We start from the raw sequence: 26,444 nt of genomic DNA, 5'->3' as shown, positions 1-26,444 counted from the left end.
ATTGGACTATTGTCTTTTTATGAGCTTGATGCTTTTATTGCTTAATATTTATCAGTTGCCTATTTATGTCTTTATCCTTTTTTCTGAGGAGTCCATCTTTTTGATTCAAAGTTCTTTTCTGCCTCTTCTCTGTTCCTAGAGGCTCCTCTCTGAATATGGTATTTTTTCGCATCACTTTCCATCTTTATTTATGCTCTGATAATGTTTTGTTCACTTGATTTATTCATTCTTTTTGTTTGGTATTTAGGCATCTGGGACTGGAGGATTATTGAAATCAGAGGCCCCTCTTGATTACTTTCCTTATGTCAGTCACTGATTACCTTCCTTTCTTACCCCTGCCCCCGGCCCCCATTTTAATTTCTACCCTCCAATTATAGATATCCCCAAGATTAACTGGACTTTAAAAAGTCTCCCCACCCCATTCAGTTTAAAGTTAGCTTAATATAGTGGTCTAGCTTGAGGCTAAAACCCATTTTTTTACTTTAAAAAAAAAAAAACTTTTTTTTTAATGTTTATTCACATTTGAGAGAGAGAGAGACAGACCACAAGCTGGGGTTGGGGGCAGAGAGAGGAGGAGATACAGAATCTGAAGGAGGCTCCAGGCTCTGAACTGTCAGCACAGAGCCCGATGTGGGGCTTGAACTCACGAACCACGAGCTTATGACGTGAGCCAAAGTCAGACATTTAATCAACTGAGCCACCCAGGCGCCCTGAAGAAAAATTTTTTTTTAATGTTTATTTTTGAAAGAGAGAGAGAGAGGGAAGGGCAGAGAGAGAGGGAGATACAGAATCCAAAAGCAGGCTCCAGGCTCCAAGCTGTCGATACAGAGCCTGATGTGGGGCTCAAACTCAGGAACTGTGAGATCATGACCTGAGCTGAAGTCGGACACTTAACCGACTGAGCCACCCAGGCCCCTGTTGTGTTGTTGTTTTTTTTTTTTCCTTCTTGAGAAACACTCTGTTCCTAGGTAAGAGCATTGTAAACCCAGGCTTGGTAACTGTTTTCTCTAAAGGGCCACATGGTAAATATTTGAGGCGCTGTTATAAACACCCAACTCTGCCCTTGTGGTGCGAAAAGCAATCATGTGGATAATGTGTAAATGAGTGAGTGTGGCCATGTTCCATAAAAACTTTATGAATACTGGAATTTGAATTTCATATAATTTTCATGTGTCACAAAATATTATTTTCTCCCCTAGCTGTTTAAAAACGTTGAGACAATTTTTAGCTTGTGATTTGCCTGTTACAAGCCATAGTTCAGAGGGAAAAATGACATTTGTAATCCTCATCCTGTTACCTCCCAGTTTCTCAAGCTTTTGGAATTGATTGAAAAACAGCAAAATCCTATCTCTGTGTTCCCAGGTCATTTTTCCTTCTAAACCGTATAGTCTTTGAGGCTGTTTCCCTGGCCTCTTCCTATTCATCCCTCAGCAGTTCCCTCCTTTGCACGGTGTTCTTTCCTAATTTCCTGGATTCCATGTCCCACCTTTGTCGTGCCCCCTCTCTCTAGTCTGACTTGCTTAGTGCTCTGGTGAAGACGCCTGCCCTCAGTTTTTGTGGCCTCCCAGTTGGTCATCCACCCTCCCAGTATCATTTTCTGCTGCTGCCAGATTAAACTTCTGATGATGCCTCTCCCCTGCTAAAAATCTCCAACATATGTATTTGTCTACATAACCCGGTGAAACTCCTTAGTTTGGCGTCTGAGGTATTCTGTAGTACTTCCTTCTCCTTTTGTCAGTGTTGTCTTCCGCTCTTTCCTTATTCCCTTCAGGCAAATTATTATTATTTTTTTCCTTTTTTCCTGTGTTCATGAAGTTCCTTATACCTTTATTGCCTTCTCTACCGCCCTTCTCTGTGATGTTCCCCGGCTCTTCAAAAAGGAAGCCTTCGTTATATTTATGACTTAGTGTGATAATATGTCCTTGTGCAATTCTGCACCTCTTCAGTGATGCTCAGAGTCAGCCTTAGCTTATAGTGGTTTATCCATTTATCTCCTTTCCCTACTTAATTTTAAGGGGCTTGAGAAGAATGGCACTGAGGTGACTCTGTGTGTGTGTGTGTGTATGTGTGTCCCCTGAAACACCTAGCACAGTGATAAGACAAGAAGTTGTTGTATTGAATCTTCAGATGAGGGGAGCATGTTGGGATGTGAAGAATCCGTTACCTTTAGATGCTCTTACTGTTCACTGGGGGAGCTTTAGGGGGTTATCTCATGGCGATTCAGAAGATGTATGAAGAACATAAGCCCAAGGGCTGAGGCTTTTTGTGAAAGCTAGTGATATAATAATCTTAGGAACCTAATCTGCCCCCCCATCCCCTTTCCCTGTCAACCTTAAGAGATAGTGAAATTCATTTTTCAGATGAGGAAACCGAGACCTAAAAAGGTTACACAGTTTGTAACTAATAACAGGCCAAGTGTCATCAAGAAGAAAGATGAAAAAATGCAAAGTTTAGAAGGAAAAAGTATTAATAATGTTTGCGTCTGTGTGATAAAATTTTAGGTAATTTGTTGTTTTTCTCTTTTGTGTCTTTTCTAACATATTTTATCCACTCGTTGTCTTTAAACATAACTCCATGATCTTTCATTCCACTTTAGATCTCCCTGCTGTAGCTGTTCCCTGGGTGTGGGCTGTCTGCATATGCTCCGTGCTTCTCTGACCATGCTTGCCTGTGCTTCCAGCTTGCTTTTCCAAGTATTCCTGTACATCTTCTGCCTTACTGGGGCCTCTCCATGCCATTGGCTTCTCTCAGCTAAAATCCTGAGTCCCCTGTTGTCTTAACTTTGGCCTCTCCTGTTTTCCTTTAAGAACTGCCGGCCTGTTGCCCTTGCACAGTCCTCCATCATTTTCTCGCCTTTATTTTTCTACTGTCTCAACTGCCTGAACTTTCTTCCCCTTCCCTCTAACTCTTAGGAATGGGCCTTGCTGCCCAACTCACAGAGAATACTGAAGTCATCAGGTAGTAACTCCACCTGACCCCACATTCTGTATCATATGCCTCCTGGTTCTTTCTCCCTTTTTTTTTTCTACTACAGCAGAAGAGCTTTTCCTTCTTGCCAGGCTCAGGTGCTTTCCTGCCTCCCAGGGACCTTCCATCATCCAGTCTCTTCCTTGCATTTGGCATTCACTAAGCATATGTTTAGTAAACACTGAATTTTTTTAAACAGAAGGAAACTAGGGGCGCCTGGGTGGCTCAGTCGGTTGAACGTCCGACTTCGGCTCAGGTCACGATCTCGCGGTCCGTGAGTTCGAGCCCCGCGTCGGGCTCTGGGCTGATGGCTCAGAGCCTGGAGCCTGCTTCCGATTCTGTGTCTCCCTCTCTCTCTGCCCCTCCCCCGTTCATGCTCTGTCTCTCTCTGTCTCAAAAATAAATAAATGTTAAAAAAATTTTTTTAAATAAAAAAAATAAAATAAAAAAAATAAATAGAAGGAAACTAGTAACAAGAATCCTTTCTGGGTACGAGTAGGAGATTGAAAAATTGGATACTCTAGAATCTAATTGTTAAAGAGAATGTTAATTATTCTGGAAAATTGAGAGTGTTTAGTTTTATAGATTGCATCTATTTTAGAGGTATTTTATGTGGTATGAAATGCTACAGTGCCTCTTAACAATATTTTACCCATTTGATTGAAATAAAATTTCCTGTGGTAGATGTTTCCTTTTACATATTGTTCATATTTATCTTTGATCTTTTTGGATTATAACCTGAACTTTTTTTTTTTTTTTCATAGTTGGAGAACACATTCAAATCAGTTATTGCACAAATTGGGCCTGGAGGGACTATCAATCCAGAACTAAAACATAAGATAAAATTGGTAAGTATTTTCTGTTTCTGGGAAATGAATAGGGATGATTGATTGTACAATTTAAAAATTTTTTAATGTTGGTTTGTTTTTGAAAGAGCACGAACAAGGGAGGGGTAGAGAGAGAGGGAGACACAGAATCCACAGCAGGCTCCAGGCTTTCAGCTGTCAGCACAGAGACAGATGTGGGACTCAAACTCACAAACTGCTAGATCATGACCTGAGCTGAAAAATTGGCGTTGAACAGACTAAGCCACCCAGGCACCTCTAATTATATATTTAGGTCTCATTCGTGGTTAAATTTAATTTGCCTGTAAGTATTTATTAGTTTTACACTTATACCTGATCTTTTCAAATATATAGCAAATGGAGTGGCTATTCGTTTAAGATCAGAAAAAAAAATACCCACTCCTAAAATTTTTTAATGCTTTCAAAATTATTTTAAAAATTGAAGTGCCAGAAATGCTGCCTGCCTTTTGTTCTTCCCCTTACCCCAATAAATTGTTAGCAAACAGTTCAAGATCTTTACAGTATCAGTTTCGTACATATGTATGTCAAATATTCTAAAAGTTACGTGGCATTTTACTCTGTCGATGTACTATGTTTCATTTATAAGATGTGCAGTTAATTAAATTGGGTTATTCTAGCCTTGGCTATTAAAAAATACTACAGGTAATGTCCTCAAACATGTATCTAGAAGTAGACTTGCCAAAGGTATTGAATAGTGTAGTTTTGGTCATTAATACCTAATTACCCTCTAAAAGGTTTGAACAGATTGACACCCCAAGTGACCGTGAAATGTTACTATCCAATTGGGTTTTTGTAGTTTATACCCCTTGATTTTTACATTGAGCATCTTTTCATATGCTTAGTAGCCATTTGTATTTCTTATGTGATAATTGCTTTTTCTTGTCTTTGGCTTAATGTGTTGTTTTTCCCTATTAACTTGTGAAAGTTCTTTGCTTGTTACGTATCAGGCTAAAGGGTATGTACACTTGAAATTTTGGCAGGAGCTATTCTTATTTGAATGATCAGAGTGCCATTACAACTCTTATGCTTTTGAAGTTATTCCATTTCTGATGTCATGATTTTACTGGGAGAAATGCAAAAACCATGGTGCATTCAAATCCTGCTTTTTTGTTTGGACATTTGACCATGTATCCAACGATTATTTAAGGATGTTGAATATGATTTTTTTATGGTAATAAAAAGGAGAAAAATTAAGTATTCACTGGTAAAGCATTGGTTAAATTAACTACCCAAACTAGACAACATCATGTGGCTCATAAAAATGTTTCTTTATATCTCACTTAATTTACATGGAAGTATCTTCTTGACATATTGTTAGACTTTAAAAACAGGGTTTATAGAATAGCATGTTAAGTGTTGTCCTTTCATGTAAAATCATGTGTAATGTGTGTGTACATAAAGGGGTTTCTGAAAGGATGATTTCTGAAAACGAGCAACAGCTATCTCTGAGTCACAGGATTTTGGAGTCATTTTTATATTTTTCTGAAACTTGATTTAGACTTTTTAATTAAATATGTAAAATTTGGAAAAATCTGGGAAAACAAAGCTTTTTATACTTTAAGGGGATAGAGTAAGTTTGCTTTTAGGAATTTTTCCTAAAAATTGGACAAGTGTGAGAGATGCAAATAAGAGAATAATTATAAGAATTGTGATGATAACAAACAGGACACAACCATAAAGAGAGGATCTAGTAAATAAATATAAATATATTGAATTATTAGAAAACCCTATAACCAGTAAATATGTTGATCCGTATTTACTGCCATGGAAAGATGGTGGTATGATAATAAAAACTTGTTATGGAAATGACCTTATTTTTTATACTAAATATAGATATTTTTATGTACATATGGGCAACAAAGACTATGGATAATTTTTTTCTTTGCTTAATGGTATTTTTTCAAAGTTTTCTATAGTGTCCATTATATTTTTTCCTTCCATTTAAAATACTTGAAGCTATGCTGTAGGGTATTTATTTTATGTGAGCTAAAGCTAAATAGGTTTGCTAAAGATTTGTAGGAATTTTTGGAGAGCTGTGGCATTGCAGTGTTATGTAAGAATGATTTCCCACTCTGGAAACATTGGAAATCACTGCCTTCATTTGGTTATAACCTTTTTTAAAACTGGAAACTGATCTAAATTATTGTGACTTTTAATTCATTCACTCAATAATTTTTTTTTACCTTTATTACTATTTAAATTTATACTGTTTTATTTTAATACTTTGTTAGCAGCACCCTAATGGTGTCTATTTATATTGCATTTTATTTTCTATTAGGTTGTATCCAAATTTCCAGAGGGTTTGCTTATTTCTAAACTTCTTGGAGAGTTTGAGGTGAGTATTTTTTTTTTTTTTAATGGCTTATGTTTCTTGTGATGGATAGAAATTTTGTTGCCACTCCTGGGATCTTCCAAGTGTGTGCCTTAGAACTTAAATATTTTGTTTTGCATTTTGGTATCCTTTTCTTTACCAAAAGAGTTAAGAATATGGTGCTTTGTAAGTACTTCATTATACATAGGAAGGATATCTTTACCAGTTAAAATTATTATTAGAATCAAAGCTAATTTATTTTTAAGGCCTGACAATACTAAGTGTTAGTCGGCATGTGGAGAAACCAAATACGTCCTCCACTGCTTGTGCAACACAGCCCCTTTGGAGAGCATTTTGTCAGTATCAAGTAAAGTTGAAGATTTGCACCCCCAGTGATCCAGCATTTCCACTTCTAATGTATACTCTAGAGAAACTGCTGCATGTATGCACATGCACACATATGTAAGACGTGCACATGGCAGCAGAGTAAAAACTGGAAACAGATTAAACGACTGTCATAGGAAGATGGATAAATTGAGGTGGACATTGATGCACTGGAATAATACACAGTAGATAAAATGAACTAGGTTTGTTGTGCAATGCAGATCATTTTTGGAGCCATCTGTTGAGTGAAAAAAATCAAGCTGCAGAATGGTAATTCAGTTATTACTGTAAATCCAATTAAAAAAATGCTAAGACCTGTGTAAGTTCTATGCCAAGCTGCATTCTGACTGCTTTTCATATTGTAATTCATTTGACTTTCACAACAGACTGAGGCACAGAGCAGTGACTTGCCTAAGGGTCACATAGCCAGTAACAGGTAGATCCAGGATTTGAACCCCAGGCATCCTGGCTTCAGAATCCTAAATCTTAACTACTGTGCCATGAAAACTGTCATATATTCGCAGATGTAAACACAGATATTGTGATATACTACCACATAATAGTTAAGATACATTAACCTTTATGTGCTAGGTAAAAAAAATTTGTTTTAATGTTTATTTTTGAGAGACTGAGAGAGGCAGAGCATGAGTGGGGGAGGGGTAGAGAGAGAGAGGGAGATACAGAATCTGAAGGAGGCTCCAGGCTCTAGGCTCTGAGCTGTCAGCACAGAGCCTGACCCGGGGCTCAAACCCATGAACAGCGAGTTCATGACTCAGATGCTTAACTGACTGGGCCACCCAGGCGCCCCTGTGCTAGTTTATAAGTGATATGTAAAGTCAGGATATTATTTACTCAGTTTTGTGAAGTTGTAATGACTTCAAAATGAAATGCTTAGAACAGTGCCTGCCATTGCTCAATAAATATTAACTCTTAGAAGAAAAAGAAAGATTGAAAAGACACACATCATGGCTTGGGGTAGTGATAGAGAAAGCTTAACACTGTTTAAAAAAAATGAATCTTTTAGAGCCACACAGTTTATTTCAAATGAACTTAAACAAGAGCTCTTTTTTTTTAACCAGAAAATTAACTTATCTAATGAAATTCCAGAAAAAAGTCTATAATAGAATATGACTTAATTATCACAAATTTATGGATGAAATCAATCTCCTATGCGAGATTCATAACTCAAAGTGAATAGTTTTATACCACAAATGTAGCTTATGATAAAGTTCATGGCATTAAGGTTGCAAGTCAGCAATCTTGGAGAAATTAAAACAAACCTTTTAGGCTAGTATCCAAAATCTGTAAAGAGCTCACCAAACTCCACACCCGAAAAACAAATAACCCAGTGAAGAAATGTGCAGAAAACATGAACAGAAACTTCTCTAAAGAAGACATCCAGATGGCCAACAGGCACATGAAAAGATGCTCAGCGTCGCTCCTCATCAGGGAAATACAAATCAAAACCACACTCAGATATCACCTCACGCCAGTCAGAGTGGCCAAAATGAACAAATCAGGAGACTATAGATGCTGGAGAGGATGTGGAGAAACGGGAACCCTCTTGCACTGTTGGTGGGAATGCAAATTGGTGCAGCCACTCTGGAAGACAGTGTGGAGGTTCCTCAAAAAATTAAAAATAGATCTACCCTATGATCCAGCAATAGCACTGCTAGGAATTTACCCAAGAGATACAGGAGTACTGATGCATAGGGGCACTTGTACCCCAATGTTTATAGCAGCACTCTCAACAATAGCCAAATTATGGAAAGAGCCTAAATGTCCATCAACTGATGAATGGATAAAGAAATTGTGGTTTATATACACAATGGAGTACTACGTGGCAATGAGAAAGAATGAAATATGGCCCTTTGTAGCAACGTGGATGGAACTGGAGAGTGTGATGCTAAGTGAAATAAGGCATATCTGTATGGCAGATCTGAAAGACAGATACCATATGTTTTCACTCTTATGTGGATCCTGAGAAACTTAACAGAAACCCATGGGGGAGGGGAAGGAAAAAAAAAAAAAGAGGCTAGAGTGGGAGAAAGCCAAAGCATAAGAGACTCTTAAAAACTGAGAACAAACTGAGGGTTGATGGGGGGTGGGTGATGGGTATTGAGGAGGGTACCTTTTGGGATGAGCACTGAGTGTTGTATGGAAACCAATTTGAAAAAAATTTCATATACTGAGAAAAAAAACCTTTTAATGTTACAGCAGAGCTCTTTGCTCTTCCTAGTAAACAGATTTATGCAGAAATTCACCTTGATGATTAGAAGTATATACTAAGTATAGATTTAATTTAACTTTTGTTCTAACTTGTGGAAACACTTGCTTAACCTTTATTTATCCAACGTGATATAAAAGCTACCTTTATGATTTGCTTTCTTGAAATACCTGGTGAGTAGTCTGTCATTTGTTCAAGATCCCTTGTTAAATTGCTGATTGAAGGGAAGATATAGTGCAGTGGCAGCATAGTTCTTGGCTTCTCCTGAGGCTCCACATAAAGAGAGAAAACCAGATAGCAAAACCAGAACTCCACTGATAATATCTACAACAAAACTGGGTAATATATTTTCCAAGAACAATTGTGTGGGGAGTAGTTACCAGCAGCCACAAGGTCTTACTGATACCAGTGTCTGTGTCAGGATAAAAGAGGGAAGCAGGGGAGCCAATGTCTGATGGATCTAGAAACAAAAAACTATGAAATAACCATCAGATATTCACTAGAAAGTACAGCAAGCCATTTTGAAAACAGCAGCTGAGACTGGATAATATTTTGATATATCTAATAGCAGAGAGTGCAAAGCACATGTATCTAAAAGCAGGGAGTGTTTCATGGTAAGCCTTGAATTAGGCTGGAACATATAGTTACCTGTGAATTCTTGAAATGGACAGGTCAGAACTCTCTTCCAGATAGGACCAAAAATGAGGGAGAAATTGAGCAGGATAGGGACCATAGAAAAAGAAGAGTCCAGATGTAAATAGGATTAAGGGAAAAGAGCCAGGACGCTTCAAAAACAAGCTACTATGTATTTTTTTTTATTCATTTTTAAATTTGAATGTAGTTGACAACGTTGCATTAGTTTCAGGTGTACCATATAGCAACTTGACAAGTTTAAATATAATGGTGTGTTTACTGAAAGTGTAGGTACCATCTGTCACCATACACTTATAATATCATGGACTGTATTTCTTGTGCTGTGCCTTAATTTCTGTGACTTATTCCGTAACTAGAAGCCTGTATCTCCCACTTCCCTTTACCCATTTGGCCCCTCCATTCCATCCCCTCCCTTCTGGAAGCCATCAGTTTGTTCTGTGTGTTTACAAGTCTGATTCTGCTTTTTGTTCTTTGTTTGTTTGTTTGCTTTTAGATTTCACATATAGTGAACTTATATGGTATTTGTCTCTGACTTATTTCACTTAGCATAATATTTTTTAGATCCATCCATGTTGTTGGCAAGATCCCATTCTTTTTTTTTTTTTTTTTTTTTTTTTTAAATTTTTTTTTTTTCAACGTTTATTTATTTTTGGGACAGAGAGAGACAGAGCACGAACGGGGGAGGGGCAGAGAGAGAGGGAGACACAGAACCGGAAACAGGCTCCAGGCTCCGAGCCATCAGCCCAGAGCCCGACGCGGGGCTCGAACCCACGGACCGTGAGATCGTGACCTGGCTGAAGCCGGACGCTTAACCGACTGCGCCACCCAGGCGCCCCAAGATCCCATTCTTTTTTATGATTGGGTAATTGTGTGTGTGTGTACACCACATCTTCCTTATCCATTCATCTACTGATGGATTCTTAGGTTGCTTCCATATCTTGGATATTGTAAATAATGCTGCAATAAATATAGGGGTGCATAAATTAGTGTTTTCATTTTCTTTGGGTAAATTACCCAATAGCGGAATTATTGGATCATCCTGTATTTCTATTTTTAATTTTTTGAAGGATATCTACAGTGGTTATAGTAGGATACTATATTTTTTAACAGTATATGAAAATAGTAGAAGAAGGAACTCTGTGTAGCACAAAAGCCATCCAGAGTGATGTTTTACAAATTAGGAGAAAGAATTTCACCTAAAATATGCAACAGAAGAGGATCAGGGTCAAACCTCTTCATTGTGTTAAGAAAAAAGAGAAGAAGAAGTAGAATATATTTACAGGTAGTGAAAGTATATCAGAAACACATGCCCCTATACAGATCAAAACTGAATCTTCTTTTTCAAAATGATACATTGAGAAAGTGATATAAAACATGATATAAAACATAAATCCAAAATACATGAGTTTGAAAATAAGGTAATAATAGACTGGAAAGAATGGGAAATGAAAGAAAAAGTCATTTCCAAAATGAAGACTAAACTGCAAAGATGACGAGCAAAAATGCTCTCAGAATAATATATAATAATGCTCTCAGAAAAACAAATAAATATGAGCAACCTTTTGAAAATCAAAAGGAAATGAAGGAAACACTGGGCATCCAGGCATAAAAAAGTCTGTAAGGTTTTTGAAATCTAGTGAGAAACTCAGGTATGCAAATAAATTAAGATGATACTGTGTCTGAGTAGCATATATTGGAACAGTCTTGAAGGTATTACCAATTCTGGACGTAGCGTAAAAAAAACTATCTGAAGTTACTAGATCAATACCTAAAAGTAGGCAGAAACTGGACACGATTCAGTATTTGCAAGAGGGAAGGCTCCCACCCTGTTTTTGTTTTGGCACCTCTTGTTTGCCTAGATTTTGTCCTGATGGTGGTCCCCATCCAATGTTTGGAATTTGGACAAAAAATCAGAAGTTTTTACTTCCTTAAGTAACCAAAGGAGCTACATAAGCAGCTGAGAAATGAGAAATTTTAGGATGGAGACAGCTACAGAGAAGTTGCATCAAATTCTTCACGTAAATTCTGCCCAAATCTCTGGCTGACAGTTGAACTGCACATAGTTAGGGTAGGCTCAAAGCAGCCTACTAAGGCTAAAAGAACTGAATATATTTTGGCTGTTGACCATTACAGAGAGGCAAACTTTGTGTTTAAGTTCAGCCAAATTAATTCCCTGCTGAAACAAAGCAAAAAGCAATAGTCTTAAAAGGAATATAAATGATTCCTAAGTCTTTACACTATATAATTCATGATGTCCAGGATACGAAACAAATTACTAAATATATTAAGAAACAAGAGAATGTGATCCTTGGTGAAGAGAAAAAGTAATCAATGCAAACATTGGTAACACAGATGTTGAAGTTAGAAAAAGCGTTTTAAAGGCACTTTTATAGTCACATAAAAGGATATAAAGAAATACATGTTTTCAGCATTACCTTGATTTCAAAACCAGACAAAGATCCCATTAAAAAGGAAAGCTACAGACCAGTTTTCCTGATGAACATGGATGGAAAAATTCTCAAGAAGATATTAGCCAACCGGATCCAACAATACGTTAAAAAAAAAATTTATTCACCATGATCAAGTGGGGTTCATTCCTGGGCTGCAGGGCTGGTTCAGTATCCACAAATCAATCAGTGTGATACAGCACATTAATAAAAGAAAGGACAACAACCACATGATCCTCTCAATAGATGCAGAGAAAGGATTTGACAAAATATGGCATCCTTTCTTGATAAAAACCCTCAAGAAAGTAGGGATAGAAAGATCATACCTCAAGATCATAAGAGCTGTATATGAAAGACACACTGCTAATATCCTCAATGGCGAAAACCTGTGAGCTTTCCCCCTAAGATCAGGAACACGACAGGGATGTCCACTCTCACCACTGTTAATCAACATGGTATTGGAAGTCTTAGCCTCAGCAATCAGACAACACAAAGAAATAAAAGGCTTCCAACTCACAGAGGAAGTCAAAACGTTTTACTCTTTGCAGGTGACATGATACTCTATATGGAAAACCCATAAGATTCCACTAAAAAACTGCTAGAACTGATCCATGAATTCAGCAGTGTCACAGTATATAAAATCAATGCACAGAAATTGGTTGCATTTCTATATACCAATAATGAAGTAGCAGAAAGAGAAATCAAGGAATTGATCCCGTTTACAATTGCACCAAAACCCATAAAATATCTAGGAATAAACCTGACTGAAGAGGTAAAAAATTTATACACTGAAAACCATAGAAAGCTTATGAAATAAATTGAAGACGACACAAAAAAGTAAAAATACTCCATGCTCCTGGATAAGAAGAACAAATATTGTTAAAATGTCAATACTACCGAAAGTAATCTAAATATTCAATGCAATCCCTATCAAAATAACACAAGCATTCTTCACCGAGCTAGAACAAACAGTCCTAAAATTTGTATGGAACCAGAAAAGACCCCAAATAGCCAAAGCAATCTTGAAAAAGAAAACCAAAGCAGGAGGCATCACAATTCTGGACTTCAAGCTGTATTACAAAGCTGTAATCATCAAGACAGTATGGTACTGGCACAAGAACAGACACTCAGATCAGTGGCACAGAACAGAGAACCCAGAAATGGACCCACAAACCTATGGCCAATTGATCTCTGACAAAGCACAAAGAATATCCAATGGAATAAAGACAGTCTCTTCAGCAAGTGGTGCTGGGAAAACTGGACAGCGACATGCAGAAAAATGAACCTGGACCACTTTCTTACACCATACACAAAAATAAAATGGTTGAAAGACCTCAATGTAAGACCAGAAGCCATCAAAATCCTCGAGGAGAAAGGCAGAACCCTCTGTGACCTAGGCTGCATCAACACGTCTCTGGAGGCAAGGGAAACGAAAGCAAAAATGAACTACTGGGATCTCATCAAGATAAAAAGCTTCTGCACAGTGAAGGAAACAATCAGCAAAACTAAAAGGCACCTGACAGAATGGGAGAAGATACTTGCAAACAACCTATCAGATAAAGGGTTAGTATCCAAAATCTATAAAGAACTTATCAAACTCAACACCCAAAAACCAAATAATCCAGCGAAGAAATGGGCAAAAGACATGAATAGACACTTCTCCAAGGAAGACATCCAGATGGCCAACCGACACATGAAAAAATGCTCCACATCACTCATCATCAGGGAAATACAAATCAAAACCACAATGAGATACCACCTCACACCCGTCAGAATGGCTAACATTAACAACTCAGGCAACAACAGATGTGAGAGGATGTGGATAAAGAGGAACCCTTTTATACTGCTGGTGGGAATGCAAACTGGTGCAGCCATTCTGGGAAACAGTATGGAGGTTCCTTGAAAAATTAAGAATGGAACTATTCTATGACCCAGCAATTCCACTAAGTATTTATACAAAGGATACAGGTGTGCTGTTTCGAAGGGGCACATACACCTCAATGTTTATAGCAGCGCTGTCAACAATGGCCAAAGTATAGAAAGAGCCCAAGTGTTCATTGACAGATGAATGGATAAAGAAGATATGGTGTGTATACACACACACACACACACACACACACAATGGAGTACTACTCGGCAATCAAAAGGAACGAAATCTTTCCATTTGCAACAACGTGGATGGAACTAGTGTTATGCTAAGCAAAACTAGAGGAAGACAAGTATCACGATTTCACTCGTGTGGAATTTAAGATACAAAACAGATGAACGTAAGGGAAGGGAAGCAAAAATAATATAAAACAGAGAGGGGGAAAAACATAAGAGACTCTTAAATATAAAGAACAAACTAAGTGTTGTTGCAGGGGTTATGGGTGGGGGGATGGGCTAATGGTCAGGGGGCATTAAGGAAGACACCTACTGGGATGAGCCCTGGGTGTTATTAGTAGGGAATGAATCACTGGATTCTACTCCTCAAATCATAAGTGCACTATATGCTAACATATAAATTGTAAATTTAAATGTAAATTAAAAAAACTTTATTGTTACTGATATGAATATTAAGCAATTTTACTCTGTAAAAATGAATTCCTAGTGGGGAATTCCAATGTAGTTTGATACATTAAAGTTATTTTATGATTACTACACTAAAATTTTTTGAAGATTCTTCTCATCGAAAACCAAGAAAACCTTTGGTAATGACAAAGCAAAAGCTGATTGGAGGGTTTTGAAGTTAATGCTAATATGAATTGCAAGTTATTTTTACAGTGGCTTCATTCAATATGACAAGAACAAAATTTTTTAACTGTGTTGTTTGTTTTTATTGGTAATATTTTTCACCATCTTGAGTATTCCTCAGATGTTTTTAAGTTGAATAGTTATGAAGTGGAGTATAAATTATTAACTTACTGGAATTTATATGTGTAATCACAATTGATGATGACAGTCCTTACGAATTTTTCTTTCCCGTGTAACCATACACTGTTTTCTACAGAACTAAATATTGATGAAAACTTAAAAAATAAGAAAATAAAGTTAAATGAAGTCATGAGGTGAGGCTCTAATCCAGTAAGACTGGTGTCCTTTTAAGAAGAGCAAGAGATACTAGGAGTGCGTGAGTGCAGAGTAAAGTCCATATGAGGGCACAGTGAAAAAGCAGCTGTCAGCAAGCCAAGGAGAAGCCTCCTTGCCATGTATTTGATCTTGGGCTTTCCAGCCTCCAGACTTGTGAGAAAATATAAATGTCTGTTGTTTAAGTCCCCCCATTTGTGGCATTTTGTTACAGCATCTCTGCTTATACTAATACGACATCTAAGATTTTTACCTATTTAAAAAAAATACATATGCTCATATTGAATGAACAGATAACATATGTTAATGGAGAAAAATTATTTTCTAGAACTGGAAATAATAGAAGTAAAAAATTCACTGTAGTATCTTAACAAATTGGAAATGGCAGAAGAAACCATCAGTGAACTTTAAGACAGATCAACAGAAATAATTCAATCTGAAGGACAGAGAAAATAAGGATAAGAAAAAAAGCAGAGTCTGAGAGACTTCTGGGAAAATACCAAGTGGTGTAACATATGTGTAATTGGTGTGGAGAGAAAGGGCAAAATATTTGAAAATATGGCTGGAAATATTCCAAATTTTATGAAAAGTTTACAGATTTAAGAAGCCCAGATAATCCCACACAGTGAATACAAAGAAAACCTTACACAGGCACATTCTAGTCAAACTGCAGTAAACCAAAGATAATTAGAAAATTCTGAAAGAAGCCAGAGAAAAATGATTTTCAGAGAAAATCCTGAAAGCACCCAACAGAATGCACACGGTTGAACAATGATACAAATGATGACTGACTTCTCATTAAAAACAATAACTAGAAGATAGTGGAAGTATATCTTTAAAGTGCTCAAAGGAAAAATGTTAGGCCAATATTTTGTATCCAGTGATAGTGTCTTTTTTAATGTAATTAATTTTTTCTTTTATTTATTGAGAGACCACTCAAGCAAGGGAGGGGTAGAGGGGGAGAATCTTTTTTTTTTTTTTAATTTTTTTTTTCAACTTTTTTAAATTTATTTTTTTGGGACAGAGAGAGACAGAGCATGAACGGGGGAGGGGCAGAGAGAGAGGGAGACACAGAGTCGGAAACAGGCTCCAGGCTCCGAGCCATCAGCCCAGAGCCTGGCGTGGGGCTCGAACTCACGGACCACGAGATCGTGACCTGGCTGAAGTCGGACGCTTAACCGACTGCGCCACCCAGGCGCCCCTAGAGGGGGAGAATCTTAAGCAGGCTCCACACTCAGTGTGGAGTCTGACGTGGGGCTCTGTTTCACACCTGTAAGATCATGATCTGAGCCAAAATCAAGAGTGAGATGCTCAACTGACTGAGAGACCCAGGTGCCCATCCAATGATGATATCTTTTAAGAATGAAAGTAAAATAAAGACATTTTCAAATAATCAAAAATTGAGAATAGTAAGCAGTTCTGCACTATAAGAAATTCTAAAGAACTTTCTTCAGGAGCAATGAAATGATTCTAGATTGGACTTAAATCTGCAGGAAGAATTGAAGAGCACAGGAAATGGGTATATATGAGTTTTCTTTTTATTTATTTTTTAATTTACATCCAATTTAGTTAGCATATAGTGCAACAATGATTTCAGGGTTAGTTACCCATTTAGTCCATCCCCCCTTCCACAACCCCTCTAGTAGCCCTCTGTTTGTTCTCTGTATTTAAGAGTCTCTTATGTTTTGTCCCCTCCATGTTTTTATATTATTTTTGCTTCCCTTGTGTTCATCTGTTCTGTGTCTTAAAGTCTTCATATGAGTAAAGTCATATGGTATTTGTCTTTCTCTAATTTTGCTTAGCATAATAACCTCTAGTTCCATCCACATATTGTAAATGGCAAGATTTAATTCTTTTTGGTTGCCGAGTAGTACTCCGTGTGTGTGTGTGTGTGTGTATACCACATCTTCTTTATCCATTCATTCATCGGTGGACATTTGGGCTCTTTCCATACTTTGGCTATTGTTGATAGTGCTGCTACAAACATTGGGGTGCATGTGTCCCTTTGAAACAGCATACCTGTATCCCTTGGATAAATACCTGGTAGTGCAATTGCTGGGTCGTAGGGTAGTTCTATTTTTAATTTTTTGAAGAACCTCCATACTATTTTCCAGAGTGGATGCACCACTTTGTATTCCCACCAGCAGTGTAAAAGAGATCCTCTTTCTCCACATCCTCTCCAACATCTGTTGTTGCCTGAGTTGTTAATGTTAGCCATTCTGACGGGTGTGAGGTGGTATCTCATTGTGGTTTTGATTTGTATTTCCCTGATGATGAGTGATGTGGAGCATTTTTTCATGTGTCGGTTGGCCATCTGGATGTCTTTCTTGGGGAAGTGTCTTCATGTCTTCTGCCCATTTCTTCACTAGATTATTTGTTTTTTGGGTGTTGAGTTTGGTAAGTTCTTTATAGATTTTGGATACTAACCCTTTATCTGATAGGTCGTTTGCAAGTATTTTCTCCCATTCTGTCAGGTGCCTTTTAGTTTTGCTGATTGTTTTCCTTCACTGTGCAGAAGCTTTTTATTTTGATGAGGTCCCAATTGTTCATTTTTGCATTTGTTTCCCTTGCCTCTGGAGACGTGTTGTGTAAGAAGTTGCTGTGGCTAAGATCAAAGAGGTTTTTGCCTACTTCTCAAGGATTTAAAAAAATTTTTTTTTAATGTTTATTATTGAGAGACAGACACAAAGCATGAGTGGGGGAGGGGTGGTGTGGGGAGACACAGAATCTGAAATAGGCGCCAGGCCCTGAACTGTCAGCACAGAGCCCGACATGGGGCTTGAACTCACAGACTGTGAGATCATGACCTGAACCAAAGTCGGTCGCCTAACCAACTGAGCCACCCAGGTGCCCCTCTCCTCAAGGATTTTGGTGACTTCCTGTTACATTTAGGTCTTTCATCCATTTTGAGTTTATTTTTGTGTATGGTGTAAGAAAGTTGTCCAGGTTCATTTTTCTGCATGTCGCTGTCCAGTTTTCCCAGCACCACTTGCTGAAGAGACTGTCTTTATTCCACTGAATATTCTTTACTGCCTTGTCAAATGTTAGTTGGCCATACGTTTGTGGGTCCATTTCTGGGTTCTCTGTTCCATTGGTCTGAATGTCCATTCTTATGCCAGTACCATACTGTCTTGATGATTACAGCTTTGTAATACAGCTTGAAGTCCAGGATTGTGATGCCTCCTGCTTTGGTTTTCTTTTTTAAGATTGCTTTGGCTATTTGGGGTCTTTTCTGGTTCCATACAAATTTTAGGGCTGTTTGTTCTAGCTCGGTGAAGAATGCTTGTGTTATTTTGATAGGGATTGCATTGAATATGTAGATTGCTTTGGGTAGTATTAACATTTTAACAATATTTGTTCTTATCCAGGAGCATGGAATATTTTTCCATTTTTTTGTGTCGTCTTCAATTTATTTCATAAGCTTTCTATGGTTTTCAGTGTATAGATTTTTCACCTCTTTGGTTAAATTTATTCCTAGGTATTTTACGGTTTTTGGTGTATATGACTTCTTTCATCAATTAAATATATGACTGCTTAAAGCAAAAATTATTACATAATTGGGTTTGTAACATGTAGGTGCAATACATGTGAAAACTATAGCATAATGAGTGGAGTGCGTGGAGCTATAGGTTTCAAGGTTCTTTATAATTTATATGAGGTTGTACAGTCATACTGAAAAGTTAAGACTCTATAAAGAAGCCATAAAAATGCAGATTTGCAGCTGTAAAACCAGTAGATAAATTAAAATGGAATTATATAAAAATACTTTGTAAACCCCAAGGAAGATAGGGCTTACCGATCAGCTCTCTTGCTTGAAAGATGGTGAAGGAACAAAGTCTGAGAGGAACAGAATTCAGATAGTATCAGAAAAAATTGAAGAGAAAAGTGGTAGCTGTAAATCCAATTACATTAATTTCATAAATGTAAGTATACTAAATATTTGGTTTAATGCAATTATAAGACAGGGTGAAAAGGCAAGGTACAACTAACTAGCTGTCATCCATAAGAAACACACTGTAAATATAAAGACAGAGACTGAAAGGAAAAGATGAATAACATGTACAGGTACATGCAGTAAGCATAAACGGACTAAATTGATTTAAAAAAATCAGATAGGGGCACCTGGCTGGCTGACTCTGTGGAAGTGTGCAACTCTTGATCTCAGGGCTGTGAGTTTGAGCCCCATGTTGAGTGTAGAGCTTACTTAAAAAATAAAATAAAATATTTAAGAAAATCAGATAAAGCAGAGTTCAAGACAAAGTATATTATCAGAGGGCCCTTTCATAAGGGTAAAGGATCGATTTATTAGGAAGACACAACAGTTAAATATGTGTTTACCTATTATTTTAAAATAAATGGTCCAAAAATGGACAGAACAATTATTTCCATAAACAGATTTTTTTCCCCAGCAGTTGATGGGATAGTAAAAAAAATGAATAAGGACATAGAAAATCTGAAACACCTCTTTACCATTTTGATCTATTTTATAGAACACTAGACTCCGCAGTTGCAGAATACACATTCTATCCAAGTATACATGGGACATTTGTTAAGATAGAAAATAGAATAGAGTTAGCTATAGAATGAAGTCTTAAAAAGTTTCAAAATACTGAAATCATAGAGTATGTTCTCTTATTAAGAAGGAATTAAATTACAAATCAATAAATTAATTAAGAATTAACCCTTCAGATAATTTGGAAGTTAAGTAGCGTTCTTCTAAATAATTATTAGAGAAGAAATTACAGGGAAATTAGAAAATATTTCCAGCTGCACGGTAATGAAAATGGAACATATCATCTGTGAGATGCAGCCAAAGCAGTCGTCATATGGGAATTTATAGCTCTGAAATGCCCAGATTAGAAAAGGAGAAAGGTATAAAACCATCACTGATCTAGGGGTTTACCTTAAGAAGGCTAGAGAAAGAGGAGCAAAGTAAACTCAACAAGTAGGAGGAAGCTAAGGATAGAAATCAATAAATTACCAATTAAGAGAAAGTTAACAAAACCAAATGTTGATTCACCAAAACTGATGAACCACTGAATACTTAGGAATAAAAAGAGAGGACACAGACTGCAGTATTATGAAGGAAGAAGATTTTGCCATTATAGATAATTTAGTATTCTACAGGTACTAAAATGACAGTAAGGGAATTTATAAACTGTGCCAGTCATTTGACAACTTAGATGAAATGGGCAAGTTCTACAAAAGGCAAATTGAACCTGAAGAGGAGAAATAAAATTGTCTTTATTTGCAGAAAACATGATTGTATGTAGAATATATTAAGGAATCCAAGAAAAAGCTACTATAACTAGTGAATTTACTGAGACCAAAGGTTCATGGTTTAATATTTAAAAAATCTGTTACATTTCCCGATAAAGCAGAAAACAATTGGAAAATGAAATTTAGAAATTCCTATTTACAATAGTGTCAAATTACTTGAAGATAAGATTAAGAAACATAAAACATTTACACTGAAAACTGCTAAACATTGCTGAGAGAAATGCAAGAAGAATTTATTTTTTTTAATTTAATTTTTAAATATAATGTATTGTCAAGTTGGCTAACATACAGTTTGTACAGTTGGCTCTTGGTTTCGGGGGTAGATTCCCCTGGTTCATTGCTTACATACAATACCCAGTGCTCATCCCAACAAGCGTCCTCCTCAGTGTCCACCACCCATTTTCCCCCTCTCCCCCACCCCCCTCCCCCCCCCCGCCATCAACCCTCAGTTCTCTGTATTTAAGAGTCTCTTATGGTTTGCCTCCTTCCCTCTCTGTTTGTAACTATTTTTCCCCCTTACCTCCCCCCATGGTCTTCTGTTAAGTTTCTTGAGTTCCACATAGGAGTGAAAACGTACGATATCTGTCTTTCTCTGACTGACTTATTTCACTTAGCATAATACCTTCCAGTTCCATCCACGTTGTTGCAAATGGCATGATTTCATTCTTTCTTATTGCCAAGTAGTATTCCATTGTATATATAACCCACATCTTTTATATCCATTCATTAGTTGATTGACATTTAGACTCCTTCCATAATTTGGCTGTTGTTGAAAGCGCTGCTGTAAACATTGGGGTATATGTGCCCCTATGAATCAGCACTCCTGTATCCTGTGGATAAATTCATGGTAGTACAATTGCTGGGTCATAGGATAGTTCTATTTTTAATTTTTTGAGGAACCCCTGTACTGTTTTTCAGAGTGGCTGCACCAGTTTGCATTCCCACCAGCAGTGCGAGAGGGTTCCCGTTTCTCCACATCCTCACCAACATCTGTTGTTTCCTGAGTTAATTTTAGCCACTCAGACTGGTGTGAGGTGGTATCTCAGTGTGGCTTTGATTTGTATTTCCCTGATGATGAGTGATGTTGACTTGAGCATCTTTTCAATGTGTCTGTTTGCCATCTGGATGTCTTGTTTGGAAAAGTGTCTGTTTATGTCTTCTGCCCATTTCTTCACTGGATTATTTGTTTTTCAGGTCTTGAGTTTGGTAAGTTCTTTATAGATTTTGGGTACTAACCCTTTATCTGATACATCATTTGTAAATATCTTCTCCCATTCCATCGGTTACCTAACCAAAGATGTAAAAGATCTGTATGCTGAAAACTATAGAAAACTTATGAAGGAAATTGAAGAAGACACAAAGAAAGGGAAAAACATTCCATGCTCATGGATTGGAAGAATATACTGTTAAAATGTCAATACTACCCAAAGCAATTTACACATTCAATGCAATCCCAATCAAAATTGCACCAGCATTCTTCTCAAAGCTTGAACAAACAATCCTAAAATTTGAATGGAACCACAAAAGACCCTGAATAGCCAAAGTAATATTGAAAAAGAAAACCAAAGCTGGAAGCATCACAATCCCAGACTTTAGCCTCTACTACAGAGAAGAATTTAAATAGAGAGCTGTAACACATTTATGGCTGAGAAGTCTCAGTATTGTTATTAATTGCTAGATTCATTACATTTGCCATTATAATTCCTGAAGGCTATGTGTAAATCTTGAAAAACCCACGGATTAGTCATATATGAGTATACTTGAAGAGATCTACTCAGATGCACTCAAATGATTTTTGACAGAGGTGTCAAAGGAATTAAGTGGGGAAAGGAAAATCTGTTCAGCAAATGATTCTGGAACATCTGAATATCCATAAAGGAAAAAAATGAACCTCAGCCCCAACTTCATACTGTGTACAAAAGTTAATTTGAGATGCATCATAGACCCAAATGAAAATTTAAACATCTAGAAGAAAACACATATTCACAATCTGGGTTTGGATAAGGGTTTCTTTCTTAGGACGTAGCAATAATTGTTTAAAGGAAAATTGACAATGAGGCTTTATTAAAACTCTCTCTGGGAGAGGCACAGACTACAGACTCGGAAGAAATACTTAAAACCATCATCTAAAAGACTTAAATCTAGAATACATAAAGAGCCTTCTGTAGCTCCATTACAGAAAGGCAGACAACTCCATTAAATTGCATCAAGATTTGAACGCTTTACAGATGTACAGATGTGAGTGATTAATAGCATAAAGCACAAATGATGGTAAACTTGTATTTTTGGTACGAATATAAAATGGTGCAATTACTTTGGAAAATGTCCTGTTTCTTATAAAATAATTTTATATGTACCCTTTGACCCAGAATTATACTCTTAGATATTTACCCAAGAAAAATCAAAGCCTGTGCTCCCCTGCTCCTGCCAAAGACTTCTATATAATATAGCAGCTTTATACTTGCTTAATAGCCCAAACTGAAAATGCTATTATTCATCAATGGGAAAATGAATAAAGATATTATGATACATTCTACTACAATGAAATACTTATTCAACATTAAGAGATAAACTACTCCTTTGGATTCTGTGTCTCCTCTCTCTGCCCCTCCCCCACTTGCACTCTGTCTTTCAAAAATAAACGTTAAAATTTTTTTAAAAAAGAGATAAGCTACTGACACATGAACCAACATAGATGAATCTGAGAAACGCTGTGGAGCGAAATCTCACACAATGGAGTATTATTGGATGTGTTCTATTTGAAGTGCAAAATAGCCAAAGTTAATCTGTGGTGAAAAAGAGTTGTTTGTCTCTGGGAAAGGGAGAACTTACTGGACTGTTGGAAATGTTCTAGATCTTGAATACTTTCACTTTTTCAAAGCTAATTTAATTGTAAGCTTAAGTTTTAAACATTTCACTGTATGTAAATTTTTACCTTAAAAAATGAACAGATCTTGAACTCAGCTAATTATGTACATGCTAACTTATTTTGGGGTGAAGGGCAGGTTCCTTTGAAATGTATAAAAAGATAAGATGGATTGGTAGGTGGATGGATTGATAGATGATAAAGCAAATTTAGTGGAATACTAATAATTATGGTGGTAGATGGTAGGTGGTAGATGTTCACTGTCTAACTCTTTCACCTTTTGTTGTGTTCGAAATTTTTCATAAGAAAATGCTGGAAAAAAATGAACAAAGAAAAAGATTTAAGAGAAAGTAACAGATTTTGAAAACATGCCAAGAAGAGCCAATATAGAAGTAATAAAACCAAAGAATGGAACACAACAAATACTGAAAACTGTAATTTGAGTGAACTTTACTGAAATGGAAAATGTGAAACTATATATTGAAAGAACACATGACATATGTGAGAATGTTGACCAGAATGACCCACACCAAAATTACTGGACTTAAAGAACAGTCCTTTGGGGCGCCTGGGTGGCGCAGTCGGTTAAGCGTCCGACTTCAGCCAGGTCACGATCTCGCAGTCCGTGAGTTCGAGCCCCGCGTCAGGCTCTGGGCTGATGGCTCAGAGCCTGGAGCCTGTTTCCGATTCTGTGTCTCCCTCTCTCTCTGCCCCTCCCCCGTTCATGCTCTGTCTCTCTCTGTCCCAAAAATAAATAAAAACGTTGAAAAAAAAAATTAAAAAAAAAAAAAAGAACAGTCCTTTGGGCATCTAAAACAAAAAGAGCAAGTGACTTATAAGGGAGACAGAATTAGGTTATAGATATTTTCACAGTAGTGTTTTATACTAGAAGAAAAGAGAGTAACATATTTCCTATACTCAAGGAAACAAAATGTAGGTCAAGGATTTTATAACTAGCAAAATTGACTTTGAACTATAGAAAGCCAATGAAGCTATTATCACCATGTAAGAATTTAAGAACTGTTGTTCTGATGAGCCCTTCTCAAGGAGTCTACCGGACAAAGAACTTCAGATAACCAGAAATGTTGAGTGATACCAACAGAAGAATTAATCTGTGTTACTTATAAAACTAAGACCAAATGAGAGTTAGAAATGAGAGAATATATAATGGCTATATACTCTGACAATGTAGATAAAGAACATTTACACAGAATGGTAGAAAGAGAAGGGGTCAGCACGGGCAAAAAAGTTTGATTGCTTTTATTAATGGTATTGATGTTAGTACTGTTACTCAATTTTGAGACTGTTGTGTATTGTATAGAGCATTGAATAATTATGGAATATATGGGATTAATTATGGGATAATTTTTATTGTGTACATAGTCTAGTTGCATATGCAGAATCTGGAATGTCTTGTCATTCCAGACTAGCAAGGAAGCTTATGAATGACTAGGTTCACATCAGGATGGCTTAGGAATCCACTTGAGTTAGTTGAGGTTTCAATAATGATAATACTTGCAGTGTTTTTGAAACCCACCAAGTATGTTTAACTCTTTGAGTTGCTCTGATATTAAAAACTAATTGTTTATCTTGGAGGATGATAGAGTACCAATTTATTTTCTTGAAAAAAGATTAAAAGAAGGAGCCAATCACTTATCCCTGTTTTCCAAATAATCTGGTATGACTGGGTAACCAAGCAGCAGATGAGTGGAGCATATCTCTATAAAATGTTCCAACTAAATAACAAAAAAGAATTGATACAATTTCACTCTACAATTTCTCTTAGTAAAATAGTGGATCTAGGCATTGACCAGGAATGGCTACTAACACCATCAAAAAAGAGACAGCTAGACGTTACATGCCTCTTTATAAATACAGCATCACTTACAGTCATGGAGCAGGAGTCTGACCAAGCCTTTGGATCTAGCTGTCAGTTTGCAGAAAATAGTGTTTGCACTATGAGTATGTCATCTGCAAAATCCACACAGTGAGGAAATGAAATCAGGTTAATAGGAAATATTCATATATTTGAAGGCATAAATATAAACTCTATGGAAGAAATAATATAGCTAAAATTGGAGATGGAAGAGAGAAATCAAGGAAAGTGGGAGTAGAAATACATCAGTTCTTCCTTGCTTATGGTTGGGAGTCTGTATCAACCTGGAGGCATAACAAAGAAATTAGGAAAAAATATATCTGACATACCAATCAGTGGACAGAACCAACTTACTAAAACTGATTTTCAGAATCACAAAGCAAAACTCAATTTTTCATGTACTGATACGGAATTCTCTCTGTATTAACTGAAAGCAAAAATGGGCACAATAAATATATGTTGAAGCATGATGTGTATTCATGTTTTGACGATTTCTAGAAAGTTGCCTAAGAAACTGGTGATTTTGGTTTGTGCAAGAAACTGGTAATAATGGTTACCTCCAGGGAAGTGATCTCCTGGACCACTGAGGGTTGGGAGTGGGCCAGAGACTTAGTTTTTGCTGTATGTTTTTTTGAACCTTCTAAATATCATGTATTAAAAAAGTAATAAAATCCTTTCCATCCTAGTCTTGTATTTGACTGACTTGCATGTTCATAGTACTAGGTACTTACAGACAAGGTAAAGAAACCATTAAAGAGACTAATGAACATAAAAGGTAAAGAAGTCATAATATGTAATGTGCAAAGAAGTAGAGACATAAAGGTTGTGTGGGTGGCTTAGTCAGTCAAGTGTTGGACTTTTGATTTTGGCTCAGGTCATAATGTCATGGTTTGTGAGTTCAAGCCCTCTGTCAGGCTCTGTGCTGACAGTGCAGAGCCTGCTTGGGATTCTCTCTCTGCCCCTCCCCTGTGCACATACTCTCCCTCAAAATAAATAAACTTTAAAAAAAGTAGAGATACAGTGTCATTTACCATTACGTGTCCCCTGTCTTCTACCAAGCCTTTCTCTCTTGGTATTTTCACGATTGGTTATAGAGGTGATATTAATGACCGTTTAAAACCATGACTTGGCTGATGCTGGGCCCTCATTTTTCAAGTGTTTTGGGAGAAGTCATAAAAGAGTAGAGTTGGGTCTCAGCATCCATCAACAAGAAGGTATACAGCTGTCCCATCCTCTATTGGAGGTCCATTCTTTTAGAGGGTTTGCTTTCTGTGTTTCTATTGATTTTTCCCTAAGGTTATTAAGCCAGAGAAAGTTTATTTCCTACTCGAAGTTGGAGGAACAGAAAAAGAACTATGAATAGCTCAACTGCTTTACCTTAGTTAGGGAGACAAAAGTTTGACAATTTGAACATTTTTTTCTCTTTAGAGGGAGCCTGAGAATAGGGGAGAGAGAGGGAGAGGCAGAGGGAGGGTGTGCAGAACCCTGTGTGGTGCTCAA

General features: G+C 36.9%; 1 protein-coding gene across 1 annotated transcript in view; it reads left to right on the top strand.

Annotated features, from left to right (window-relative positions):
* The window catches only part of TDRD5 (tudor domain containing 5), a 96,157-nt gene that overhangs the window by 16,957 nt on the left and 52,756 nt on the right, over positions 1 to 26,444 (top strand). The window contains exons 5-6 of the mRNA XM_047076461.1: positions 3,732 to 3,815; positions 6,112 to 6,168. Of these exons, the coding sequence (XP_046932417.1) occupies positions 3,732 to 3,815; positions 6,112 to 6,168 (141 nt within the window). The remainder of the gene's footprint in view (positions 1 to 3,731; positions 3,816 to 6,111; positions 6,169 to 26,444) is intronic.

This window comes from Lynx rufus, unplaced genomic scaffold, assembly GCF_022079265.1.
Source record: "Lynx rufus isolate CCGP_SWC_20201006 ecotype Redwood Valley unplaced genomic scaffold, mLynRuf1.p SCAF_15, whole genome shotgun sequence".
Lineage (NCBI taxonomy): Eukaryota > Metazoa > Chordata > Mammalia > Carnivora > Felidae > Lynx > Lynx rufus.
This window is presented reverse-complemented; position numbering and strand designations above follow the sequence as displayed.